The sequence below is a fragment of the Talpa europaea genome (genome assembly GCF_964194135.1).
Source record: "Talpa europaea genome assembly, chromosome: 7".
Taxonomy (NCBI): Eukaryota; Metazoa; Chordata; class Mammalia; order Eulipotyphla; family Talpidae; genus Talpa; species Talpa europaea.
This window is the reverse complement of record NC_140074.1, coordinates 40,409,822-40,422,718: the sequence shown is the minus strand read 5'-3', so window position 1 is coordinate 40,422,718 and position 12,897 is coordinate 40,409,822. Positions and strand designations below refer to the sequence as shown.

The 12,897-nt window shown below is 39.9% G+C and overlaps 1 protein-coding gene across 1 annotated transcript in view; it reads right to left on the bottom strand.

The window, feature by feature from the left end:
* The window catches only part of GDA (guanine deaminase), a gene marked incomplete at both ends in the record, with an annotated part of 72,489 nt that overhangs the window by 18,927 nt on the left and 40,665 nt on the right, over positions 1–12,897 (bottom strand). Inside the window, 5 exons of the mRNA XM_084237171.1 lie at positions 583–690; positions 1,835–1,862; positions 3,661–3,766; positions 6,749–6,836; positions 11,613–11,784. Of these exons, the coding sequence (XP_084093297.1) occupies positions 583–690; positions 1,835–1,862; positions 3,661–3,766; positions 6,749–6,836; positions 11,613–11,784 (502 nt within the window). The remainder of the gene's footprint in view (positions 1–582; positions 691–1,834; positions 1,863–3,660; positions 3,767–6,748; positions 6,837–11,612; positions 11,785–12,897) is intronic.

Genomic DNA, 12,897 nt, shown 5'->3' with positions numbered 1-12,897 from the left:
AGTGTGTAATGAAGCTTGAATGGGGGAAGTGGCACTCCAACTCCCAATTTTAACCCAGCTGGAAGCTTTAAAAAGTGTTTTATTCCTAAATGGCAACAACTTAATGACAAAGTAAAATATACTTTTTTGTTCCTGATTTTAATTTAAGAAACTCAGAACAAAAGGGCTTTTAAATGCATTTTTGTAAGGTGGAAATTAGGTTCATTTTGCTTTTCCTTGCTTTTCAAATAATAGGTGGTTTCTCCAAAAACGAAGGACTAGAACACCGAGAAAATATCGAATCAAAGACAAGTAGGAACGAAACACATTAAATGTATCCTACAGAAAATAGGTAACCAGTCTGTCATTGATCTTGCTTTATTACTTATGATGTCTTCATCTTACCAAACCTGATCAAGGAAGATGGGTGGAAAACCTTCAAAGGAAACTCAGTGTCTTACCTGAAAAAGAAAAGAATTAGGTTTAGGTGATGTCTGTCCTATCCTCTGATGCTATTCCTGGATGAGATCTTATTAGAAGGACTAGAGCTTGCTGGATTTTAGTCCTGGAGATCTGGACGAGGTACAAGAGAACAATACCCACCTGAACATGCAAATCGTGGGTCTTTGCAATGTTTCCAAGTTCACCCATCAAAGTCTCAGAACAGGAAAGGCTAAATCGTGGTGTCACGATGGGCTTCACTCTAGAATACTGGAAATCATTAAAAAAAAAATGGACAAGGAGACAATGGGTATCATGATTGCGTAGCATACCCCCAAATGCCTATCATATGACAAGATGATATGCCTTCATTTAGGGGGACAAAGCTTCATTCTCAGAGTGGGATGAAGTGTTGGGTTTTATGGAAATGGCTCATGGCTGAAAACAAAGAAGAGTCTATTGCATAACAGTAAGTTCAACAGACGATTTGTCCCAAATGATAGACATCGCCTCTCCTACATCTATATGAAAGCTCAGACTAGTCCTATACTGGATGGGTTTATGAAAAAAATTGGGAGTCATAAAGAGTAGCTTTCAAGAAAAGAGTTGGGGAGACTAAAAGTGAGATGGTAGCCTATTCGCCTTTATCCACCCTGGGAGGTATGCTGGTCATGGGCTCCCTGAGGGCTGCTTAGATGTGGGATTGGTGCTGATATCACCTGAGGTGAGGGACCAAGGAGGAAGAAGACTCATAAAGGTATACACAAGCTCCATTAAGTCCCACATAGTTTTCCCAAGATGGGATTGATAGAAATTCTGGCTTTCCTATGGTTTCCAATCTGAACTCAAAAGATGACAAGGCAAAGATCTTGCTTGCCAATCTATGAGCTCGCACAGTGGAGCCATGAACCAGCCTGCTGAGGGTGGGGACAGGAAACAACACTGCTTCCAAAGGCTCCCTGGAGCTGAGGCAGTGCAAAGGGGATGCTGAGCTGGGTGCTTGCAGGCCATGTGATGTGCCACACATTTGTGGACCAAGGCCACAGGTGCTGGGGCATCAAGGCTGGGCACCACCTGTGTTTCAGACCAGACTAAGGGCCAGAGGCCACACCAAACCAGGCCACAATCTCCAGCTGCTACCAATTTGTCTACAGCCACAAAGCCCTCTTCCCAGAGACTAGTTCTGTGAAATTAAAGCTTCCAAAGCAGTGAGAGGGAAAACCACTGAGAAAGCAAAAAATGCCTGACCTCAATGAACTGAGTTGATGGGTCCACTGTGAAAATAATTTAAGGTTCAAGGAAAATATTTCATACTAGAAAAAGTCAAATGTACACAGACTAATCTCTACAAACAATTTAGTAGCCAATCCTACAATGAACGCAATCCAAAACCAAGCTGCGCACATTCACTTACATTCTTTTGAAGCATTTCTGACACAAATCTGAAATAAAGCAACACATGGGAAGTTAGAAAATTTAGACATTTTCAAACAATTTTTTAAAAGGGTGAAAACATGATCCTTATATGTTCTAATTTCCCTGCAAACATCTCAAACACAGCACATGTTTCACCACTGCTAATTAAAGATTAACAAGTAGTAATTACTCTGCTTTCTCATTTGCAGCCAGAGAGATGGAGTGCAAAATCACAGGGAAAGGCAATTTTGTCATGCAACATCAGCTGCGCTGTTCACGTGTATTCCCACAGTACTCAAGCCACTGCACTGGCTTAAGCTCTGTTTGAGGAAATAATGCCATAAATCATGCTCTGTGGATATTACAGCCATGAGCGTGCACTCATCTAGAGGCATTGAGAAGCCATGGGGCCCTCTACTCCTAATTTCCCAAAGTGGAAGCTACTCATTCACACAATATGATTATATCTAATGGCAGAATCCTACAGGGCATGAATATTGGAGTAAGGCAAAAGAAACAGACCAGAAGTGGTTGCGAAATGCATGGTGATGACGGCAGTGATCTGCACAATTACATCTACAGGGATGGTGGTCTCTGGAGAGTCTCTGACATGGATATTTCTGCCTCAGTTGAAACTATTGGGTTGTTGGAAAAGTCATGATGTATTTTTTCTATGTTTTGTTTTTTTTAAAGATTTATTTATGTATACAAGAGCTGGGGTACAGGCCAGAGGTGTGCAGGGTAAAAGGATTCACCAGAGACAGAGTGGAAAATAGAACAGGCAGATTGACTGAAATACACTGCTAAGGGGAGCAGCGGGTGAGTCAGGAGAGGTCTGCTATGCCATGTGGGTATCTCCCTGGCTGGGGATCGAACTTGTGCTGTAGTGACTGCAGATAGCTTCACAGGTTGCGTCTCAACCCCTTGCGCCAACAGGGAGGCCCTTTTTCTATGTTTTCTATGCAAAAATGTGTCATGACTTTTCTAACAACCCAATATTAACTAGCTATCGCTTCCTGCTTTCTATAGTCTCCTGCCTAGCCATAGTGTTCCTTTGTTTCAAAACAAAATGAGAAGTAAGTTTGACTACGAGCACAAACACAGACTGATGAAAAAGTTGAGCATGTGATCCATGTTAGAGGGAACATGTGTGCTTCCTCAACTCTGCCCCCCCTTTTTTAGAGAACACACAGGTGGAAGGAGGCCTGGAGAATGGAGAGAAGCTGGACTTCCAAAAATTGCATCAGAATAGGTTAGGTCTTGGAGAATATTTAAACCGAAAGAATTTTCTTCTATAGCTCTTAGATGTGAATGAATTCCTCATCAGATCTCATGGTACCATGATAAACCATTAAAGAAATGTAGAAAAATGATATACTTGTTCACTAGAACATCTCAACATTACATACAAAGAATATAACAAAAGCTCATGATCTCAGGAAATCGTATGACCTATAATCAAAAATAATTTAATGGGCAGGCCACACACTTAAGGCAAATCAATCTACAGGAGAAGCCAAGATCTTTACTAAAGAATAGGTAGAGAGTAAATCATTGCCTTTAAAAAAAGAATCCTTCCTTTTACAAGAGATTGTACCCTCTGGCTCCTATAATAACTTGCCAGAGGATTTTAAAGGTAATTTGGTATATACAAATTGTATTGATGTACAGTGTTTATTTTAGAACCACACTAATCATACAAAGTTGGGCAAAACTACACAGTGACATCCTACCTTGTTTAGAAAGATTTCCTGTCTCCATCTCGAACCCCCACCCCCTTCAGTGTGGCAGGAATGTTCAAAAGACAAATATAAATGAACATACCTCTCAGTCTCCTTGATTGATTCCTCAGTGGTTTCCTTGTATTCTGGAACAGTGTCATTCAAATCCATGCAGACTTTGCCCACAAATGCCCGTTGCCCAAACTTATCTGTGAGGCACAAACAAAAAGCATCTGAAGTCATGTTTCTTACCCAAACTATACTTTCTCAAGCCTTTTAAAAAAATATTTATTTATCAATGCATACAAGAACTGGGGTATAGGCCAGCTGTGCGGGAGGGTAAGAGGATTCACCAGAGACAGAGCAGGGAACAGAACAGGCAGATCGACTGAAATACACTGCTGAGGGGAGCAGCGGGCAAGAAAGGAGAGGTCTGCTGCGCCACGTGGGTAGCTCCCTGGCCAAGGATCGAACTCGTGCTACAGTGGCTCTGGATAGCTTCATAGGTTGTGTCTTAACCTCTTACATTTTTTTTTTTTTTTTTTGTGGCTTTGGAGTTGCTCAGTCTTTCTATGCCTTGGCTATGCTAAATGTTAAATGGAAGATGATGTTGATATCTAACTATTCAAGTTGTGGTGCAACCTCTTAACATTTTTAAATAAAGCCATAATGAAAACACAAGAATGTAAAAGCTCATTACACCTTTTAAGAACAAAAGCACCAACAGGACCCCTCTAAATTCTGTAAATGTAAAATTTTTTCCATTGATTCCCTATTCCTCTGATTACTCCCAGGACAATGGGTGTTACCTGTTTATACTTTAAACTCATATGTGCCCAGTGTCCAATGCTATGAGCAGAGTTGCAAGGAATGTATTCAATAATGATAAAAAGTGCTTGGCTCATATGATTTAGAGAATACACTGCTGGTATTCTTTTTTAAAATATGCTTTTTAATTTATTTTTTTGGGTAGAAGAACTGGGGCATAGGCTAGAGGTGCAGGGTGTGAGAGGACTCACCAGAGATAGAGTGGGGAGCAGAACAGGTGGATTTACTGAAAGACAATGTTAAGGGGAGCAGCAGGCTAGACAGGAGAGGTCTGCTGCGCCCTATGTGGGTTAGCTCCCTGCCTGGGGATTGAACTCAGGCCACAGTAGTGATAGCACCAAGACTTAATCTCTAGGCCTCCAGAGAGGCCCTGCTGTTATTCTTAACTGCAGTAGTATTATATTGAGAATTTTACTAAGTCCTAATAGCAGTTCTCAGCACTAAAGAACCTCATCTTTACTCGCAGTGCTAAAGGAAATTAGCCCAGAAAAGTGAAGACATGGGAAATGCAATTTTTTTACATCTCCACCTCTGCCCTAAGAGTCTTTCAGAAGTCCCGCCCTCCTCCTGTAATGTATTTCACCTGGGCATCAAATTATTTTTCCTTAAAGCATCATGGCACAAAACTCACCTAGTTCAAAACCTTCTTTCAGTCTTTAATGCACATCAGATCTCTCCAGGCTGATCGATCCCATCAGTCTGGCCTCCTCCCTCACCATGCAATGAATTCTGTCTTTTAGCTCAGCTACAATGTTCTCTGCTTCTTGTATCTACTGTGGATATGTTTGTCCTCATAGCTGTGCACATGTCATTTTTCCTATTTCTTTTTTTTTTTTTTTTTAATATTTTTTTTTTAATTTTCTAGAGGCATGTCTTATTTATTTATTTATTTATTTATTATTTGTTTGGTTGGTTGGTTTATACATGCACTGGGTACAGTCAGAAGCATGAGAGGGTGAGAGAATTCACCAGAGCCAGAGCGGGGAGCAGAGCAGGCAGAAGGACCGAAGTACACTGCTGAGGGGAGCAGCGGGCGGCAGGAGAGGTCTGCACGCCATGTGGGACCCTCCTCCGGTGGCCGGGGAGCAGCCGGGGATCGAACCGGCGCTGCAGAGGCCGCGGGCAGCTTCGCAACCCAGCGCTCAACCGCTGCGCCACCGGGGAGGCCCCATTTTTCCTATTTCAATGACATTTTTCTTTCTCAACATTTTATCTTCCCTTCAAAACCCAGTTACAAGGCCCCTTCCATGAATTGTTCACATAGGTCCATTTCTGGCTTCTGTCTGTCTCCTCTCAAAGCAGAAATATTTATTTTCAGTGTCATCCTTTAGACATTTGGCATAACTTATCTTGGCCAGCAAACCAACATCAGCTGATATATTTACTGAGTACCAGCTATGTTGCAGGCACTGTGCTGGGTGCAAGTTTTGGACTCATCAATTTAAATATAATCCCAGCTCTGTTAATTAGTTGTGTGATTTGGCCATATTATGTAGACTCTATGAGTATCAGTTTACCCCTATATAATATGAGGATATGATTAATCACTCCTGAAGGCAGTTTGCAGACAAGTGATAATCCGGGTATAGCTCTTTGCACAATGCCAGGCATCTAGTAAGAACTGCCCTTTTGGGGCCTCCCTGGTGGCATAGGGGTAAAGTCTCAGTGCTATCAAGCTAGCACCAGCCACTGCAGCATGAGTTCAATCCCTGGCCAGGGAACTAACCCACATGATGCAGCAGACCTCTCCTGTCTCGCCCGCTGCTCCCCTCAGCAGTGTATTTCAGTAGATCTGCCTGTTCTGCTCTCCACTCTGTCTCTGGTTAATCCTTTCACCCCCCACACCTCTGGCCTATACCTCAGCTCTTGCATGCATAAATACATAAATCTTTTTTAAAAAGTTATTTTTTTTTGCCCCTAAAGTTATTAATCAATGCATGTAGTTAGTAAATCAGTTGATTCTGTCTACCTCCTCAAGGGCAGGGACTATGTTCTGTTTCATTGTGTTCTCAGCATCTAGCACAGTGCCCTGGGTCTAGTCAATACCAAAGATGTCTGTTGATTATAATAAATTGTTCCCACAACTAAAATTAGCTGCTCCCAAAAGTCCTACATTAATTTACAAAATTCAAACCCACACACATCATTCTGAAACCAAAAACCTTAAGTAAGGACTCAAATCACTTCAACAGAAAGCATTCAAGGGCCACTGAGATACACAGACACCTAGTTACTTGCGGGAAATGCAACACTCAAATTCTAGCAAATGAAAGGTAGGACTGCTCATAAGTGTAAGTCATGGCCAGGCACAGTCTGGTGTTCTTTGCTTGATGTGCCCAGAAATCAGGCTTTCATCTCCTCACCTGTAATTTCCGCAAGGAGCAGAGATGAGTCAGTGTGAATTGTTCCAAAGTAGCAAGCTGTGGTTGTTCCATTCTTTAGCGTTCTCCTCTAAAAATAAATCACAAAAACCATGAATCGTGTGTGCCCAGAAAAGTCACATGGCAAATAAAGATGAAAATAGAAAACTCATTTTTAATTTTAAAATGTTTTTATTTAAAGTTATGCCATCTTGATATGAAATACAGTTAAGGTAAATGGCAAAACTATTTATATCCTCAAAAACATTTACTGGAGGAGAAGTGGATACTTTTGATTTCCTAGATTCACACAGTTCTGTGTTACAGAACTCATAAAATGTGATGCTAATTCATCCTTATTTTTAGAATTATTTAAGGATGTCCAAACTTTATTGCATCTGGAAAAAATAAATGAGATCTTTCTACCTCTTACAAGGTAAATTTAGTCAGCCAGGCTTAAAGTTCAACCTGGCAGACTGGTCTCATATATCCACCTTCCTTAGAAAATTTCTACTAAAATAACAGTAAAGGAACACAAAATCTATTAACCCACGAGAAGAACATGAGAGGAGACAAGAGCAGAGGAAACATTTCAACATCTTCTTGGATGAGAACCTGGAATCAACTTGAAAAAAGAGAACCAAGTGGTTGTTAACAAGGAATTGGTTGAAAGTCTGCGTATAGATGGTTAAACTGTGGTTGTATCCTTTTCCTCCCTGTTGGAATAAACCAACTACCCTTAACTTGCCCTTTGAAGAAGAGAGTCAACCTTTGTAGAAATCAAATAACATTTTGAGGGTATACACCAAAAGGACAAGTGAGGCATAGACTGAAAAGAAAAAAGAAAATCTGACTGCCCCCTGGCATCCTTAGCCATCTTGCCCAGAATGTCACATATACTACATCCACCACTGCTGGCAGGACTGAAGCACTTGCTTCTAGAAGATGAATGGCTCTAGAAGAATGATGTGCTCACAGTGACACTTAGGATCCACTTAAAAGGCTGTCCCCTGCCTCACTGTTCATCTTTAATACTGTTCATTAGCTAATAAGTCCAACCCCAGCCCAGAGCTTCCAGTCAATATCTGAGAGCAACGCTCATCAATATGAATGTACGTGTGCAAGGTTTGACAGACTCTGGAGCAGAGCTTCTATCAAGTAGAGGGCAAGAGAAAGAATCTGAAAAAAATCTTGAAGGAAACAAGCAATCTATAGAGTCTGAAGGAAGCTTGATTTAAAAAAATAACGCTACGACTAATCTACTTTAAAATTCCTACCTTGGTATTAAATTCAGTGTTAAATCCAGCATTTCTAGTTTAATACTGTATTCAGAGTAAAATTAAGCATGATTGATAAAAAAAATAACACTATGATTATTCAGTGATTTCACTCCTAGGAATCTACCTGAAGGACACAAAAACACTAATTTGAAAGGAAACTTACACTTCTATGGTTATTGCTGCACTATTTACAATAGCCAAGATATGGAAATAACCCAAATGTCCCAAAATAGATGAATGCATCAAAAAGCTGTGGTTTATTTATACAATGGAATATTATTCAGTGATCAAAAAAGACAAACTCATGCCATTTGTGGCAACATGGGTGGGATTAGAAGGGATTATGCTAGGGCCTCTCCGGTGGCGCAGCAGTTGAGCGCTGGGTTGCGAAGCTGCCCGCAGCCTCTGCAGCGCCGGTTTGATCCCCAGCCACCTGGCAGGGGTCCCACATGGAGCGCAGATCTTTCCTTCTGCCCGCTGCTCCCCTCAGCAGTGTACTTCGCCAGTCTGCCTTCTCTGCTCCTCCCTCTTTGGTGGATTCTCTCACCCTCCCACGCTTCTGACTGTACCCAGTGCTTGTATAAATAAATAAATTTTTTTTAAAAAAAAGGGATTATGCTAGCCAAAATTAGTCAGAAGAAAAAAGATAAATACTGGGTGTTCTCACTTATCTGTAGAATATAGAGAAACCAAACAAAAGGTCAAGAAAAAGTCAAAATTAGCAAGCTGACCATAGAATTGAGGTATACAGCAAAGGCAGGGAGAGAGGGGTAAAACAGGGGTGGGATGAACACAAGGGAATATTGTGATAGTTTATGGGTGATATGGTAGTGGGAAAACTATGGGGACTACAAAGAAGTAAAAAATATTAATTAATAAAAAATAAAACAATAAATAATTCTAAAATTAACATTCTCAGAGAAATAAGATATTGCACCCACAAAGTAAGAACAAAATGTTACAAAAATCAGAGAATAAGAGCTCTCCAAAAGTAAAAATTTCATAAATGGATTTGGGAATCTAACCTCAGATGCTATCCTATAGATTCTACTCATAAGTAGCTGCCTGAGCATCTCCTTCATTGCCATGGGATGTCTTGAGTTCAGGGACAGATTGTAGTTAGCAAATCTCAACTTTCTAATTTTTTAAATTTTATCTTTTTTTTATCGAGAGAACTTCAGGAGTAGAGATTTAGGGGTATAGATTCACACCTCTTCAGGTATTTGTTACCTCACCACACCCACCACCCAAAGCACCCAGAATCCTCCATCACATTCCCCTGGTTCTCTCCTCACTTTAGTCCCCACTCTCCATCCTCCCTCTTTGGTAGCCTCAATTCTACAGTCATATTTCTAGGGTTTGTTTTTGTTTAGTTTTACCTGTTTTTTTGTTTTGTTTCTTTATATTCTAAAATAAGTGAGATCATTCACTATTTCTCTTTCTCCTCTGACTTATTTCACAGAGTACAATGCCCTCCAGTTCTATCTATGTTGTTGCAAATGTCAGGATTTCACCTTCCCCCAACCCTTTTTTTTTTAAATAGCTGAGTAGTGTCCCACCATGTATATATACCAACTTTTCCTTATCTACTCATCTGACTTTGGGTACTTAGGTTGTTTCTAAAACATGGCTATTGTAAATAGTACTGCAATGAACAAAGAAGTTAATGTATCCTTTCTTATTACTATTTTTGCTTTCTTTGGCTAGATACCTAGGAGCAGGATTGCTGGATTACATGGTATATCTATTTTCACTGTTTTGTGAAACCAGTGAGGCTGGACCAGTCTATATTCCTTTCAACTTTCTTAAAGAGGTCTCAACCATATCCTTGACTTGTCCAGCTGGTAAGGTATTTGGTATGTTCATAATCAGAGATGCAAAGGATGTATGCACACAAATACTTGTCAATAATCAAGCCCTCTGGTATAAGAAATAATATTTATGGAGTACTGCTTGAAGGATATATAGTTCTTGATATTTAACTCTCTAAATATAAAATATTGATATCTGGAATTTTTGATACTATAGCACCTTGATAATCTATATTCTGATAATATAGTATCTATATATTAAGTATTGTTGGGATTTTTTTTAAAAGAAAATCAGTATTGGGAAAGATATGCTTTATCTTAACAAGGTGTCTTGGGTCTTTTTAATCACACACACAGTGTAAATTACAGAAATGATTTCCATTTCTGGGTCGATTGCTAGAAACTTTAAGCCAATTTTGCAGCAAACTAACAAGCACATGAACTAATACAAACATTCACCTTTCAGTTTTATTTTATTTTTTCCTGCCCCCTTTTGTTCCTTTGCCATGAGTTCCTGACTCATTTTCTTCTGCTGTATACTATGTAATTTTAAGAAATATCAGACTCTTTTTGGAATAATGAGAGATATAAATAAATTTTAAGAATAAAAAGGTTTTTGGTGTAGTTAACACAATTCATTAACACAATGCACCAGCAACTTCATACACAGCTTTAGTCCTCAGTTTTTCTGGTGTCATGTGGATGCATGCTAAATATGTAACATCCACAATTACACTGAATTTATAATTGAGGCAAGTGAATAAATGTTAGCACTTGCTTTTACTCTTTAAGGCTAAATGATGCAAGACCAATGTAAATGGCAGAATGGCTAGATCACACTTTGACGCCTGTTACATTGTCACCACTACACACAGCCAACACCTTCGCAGAAAATCTACCACCAAGGCCAACTGCAGGCAAGTGTGTTGAGTGACAAATGAAGTAGTCAGATAAAGTATTTTCAGCTTTAATACTTAACTACAAAAAGTTGTTTCTGGCTGCTGAGTGGATCGGGCATAGGTTTAGTGCAGAAAGAATTTATTTTCTTGAAAGAGTGGAAAGACATTTTCAGAGTATTTCTTGGTAATATATAGTTGGCACAAACCATAGCCAGGGTTCACTGAGCTAGCTCCATAGCTCCCTCTAGTGGTGATCGTGCTCTTCACAGTTCCACATGCCCTGCAATATGGGTCAACCTATTGTCCTTCCTTGTAAAGTTACCAAAAACAATGTGATATCCTTCTGACTGCAATTTGAAATTTTTATTTTAAATTTTCCTGGATAGTTTTTCAAGAAAACACAGAGATATTTTACCATCTGTCAGGCACTATTCTAAGAACTTCACAAATATTTATTTGCTTAATTATCATAACGATCCTATGAAGTTGATACTATCTGCTGTGGATTTTTTTTTAATAGATGGGTAACATGCATTAAGAAACTTTCCACATGGTTTTCAGCTACTCCATATCATCGCCAGAACAGCATATGGATTGACAGAAGTAGGAGAATACATATGTGCATTGAACTGACATTCAGTAAAATAAAACACAAGTAAAATAAAGAGTAATGGATTCTCCCTTCGCTAGCAACAAACTATGCTAGGTGAGGTGGTCACAAATTCACTGGGTTATAAAGAAGTGGGGAAAAAAAGAAATCTCTGTAGTCCATCCTAAGCTTAACTGCCTATATTTTACAGTTTAACTCTGCCCAAAGAAGTAGATGTTCCTATAGATGACAGGATATAAGGCCCCAACACTCACAGCGGATACTTACAACAACTCTTGTATATACTTCTTCCGCAAAGTCGAGTTTTTGAAATCTGTGTTCTGTGGGAAACGTGTACTTGTTCAGCCACTCCAAAAGCGGCAGATCCACATTACTCCCAGCAAAGAAATATTGAGAGGCATGGATGTGAGTATCAACCAGCCCGGGCATGAAGAACTCACTGGAAATTAAATAAGAAGAAAAGAATTTAGTAACATTAAATTTGCCATATCTTTAAATCACATTTTCTCTTGACAATGATTTAATTATTCACCCCACACAGGTTTAGAGCTGATGCAATCAGATGACTGTAACTTTTATTATTTAGAGATCAGGAAACAAACACGAATAAAGCTCTACTGGAAAGATACAGCTCCTAAGTTTGAATGGTCAGTGTGAGGCTAACCTAAGATGATGAAAGCACAGCACTGAGAAGAAGCAAAGTGGTTTTTGCACAAGAGATGAGTGAAGACATGATTTTATCCTCTGACATTGTTCTCACCAGTGAGGACAGGGAAAAAGATGGGAAGGGAGATCTTCAAACTCCTAGAGGTGGGCTGAACAATTATACACTTGTCACTATTGATGGCAGATGAGAAACAGAGAGGCTGCAATTTTAGAAGCAATGGTCATCTGGACCTTGGCTGTTTGCAAATTATTCTAAAGAACTAATTCAGTTCACTGCTGTCTAGTATTTAATCTTATCCAAACATATATGTGTTAAAGGATAATATGCACTGCTACCTCCATCTCCCTGAGTTAATATTAAGTCTATTTTTATATGCATAAGGAATGTGAACTCAAAACTTGGTATAATAAAGTGTCCCTTGTGTTACCAATTCAAATGTATACCACTTACATGGAGGAAAAACGAAACTGTGAGTATCTATAAATGTCTTACTTTTTAAAAATGAGAATGAGTGGCCTCTCTGGTGGCACAGGGGTTTAATCTCACTGCTATCAAGCTATCACCAGCCACTGCGGCATGAGTTACCCCAGCCAGTGAGCTGACCCACATGGTGCAGCAGACCTCTCCTGTCTCACCTGATGCTCCCCTCAGCAGTGTATTTCAGTAGATCTGCCTGTTCTTTTTTTTTTTTTAAAGATTTATTTATTTATTCATACAAGCACTGGGTACAGTCAGAAGCACAGGAGGGTGAGAGAATTCACCAGAGCCAGAGCAGGGAGCAGAACAGCAGAAGGACTGAAGTACACTGCTGAGGGGAGCAGCGGGCGGCAGGAGAGGTCTGCGCGCCATGTGGGACCCTCCTCCAATGGCCGGGGAGCAGCCAGG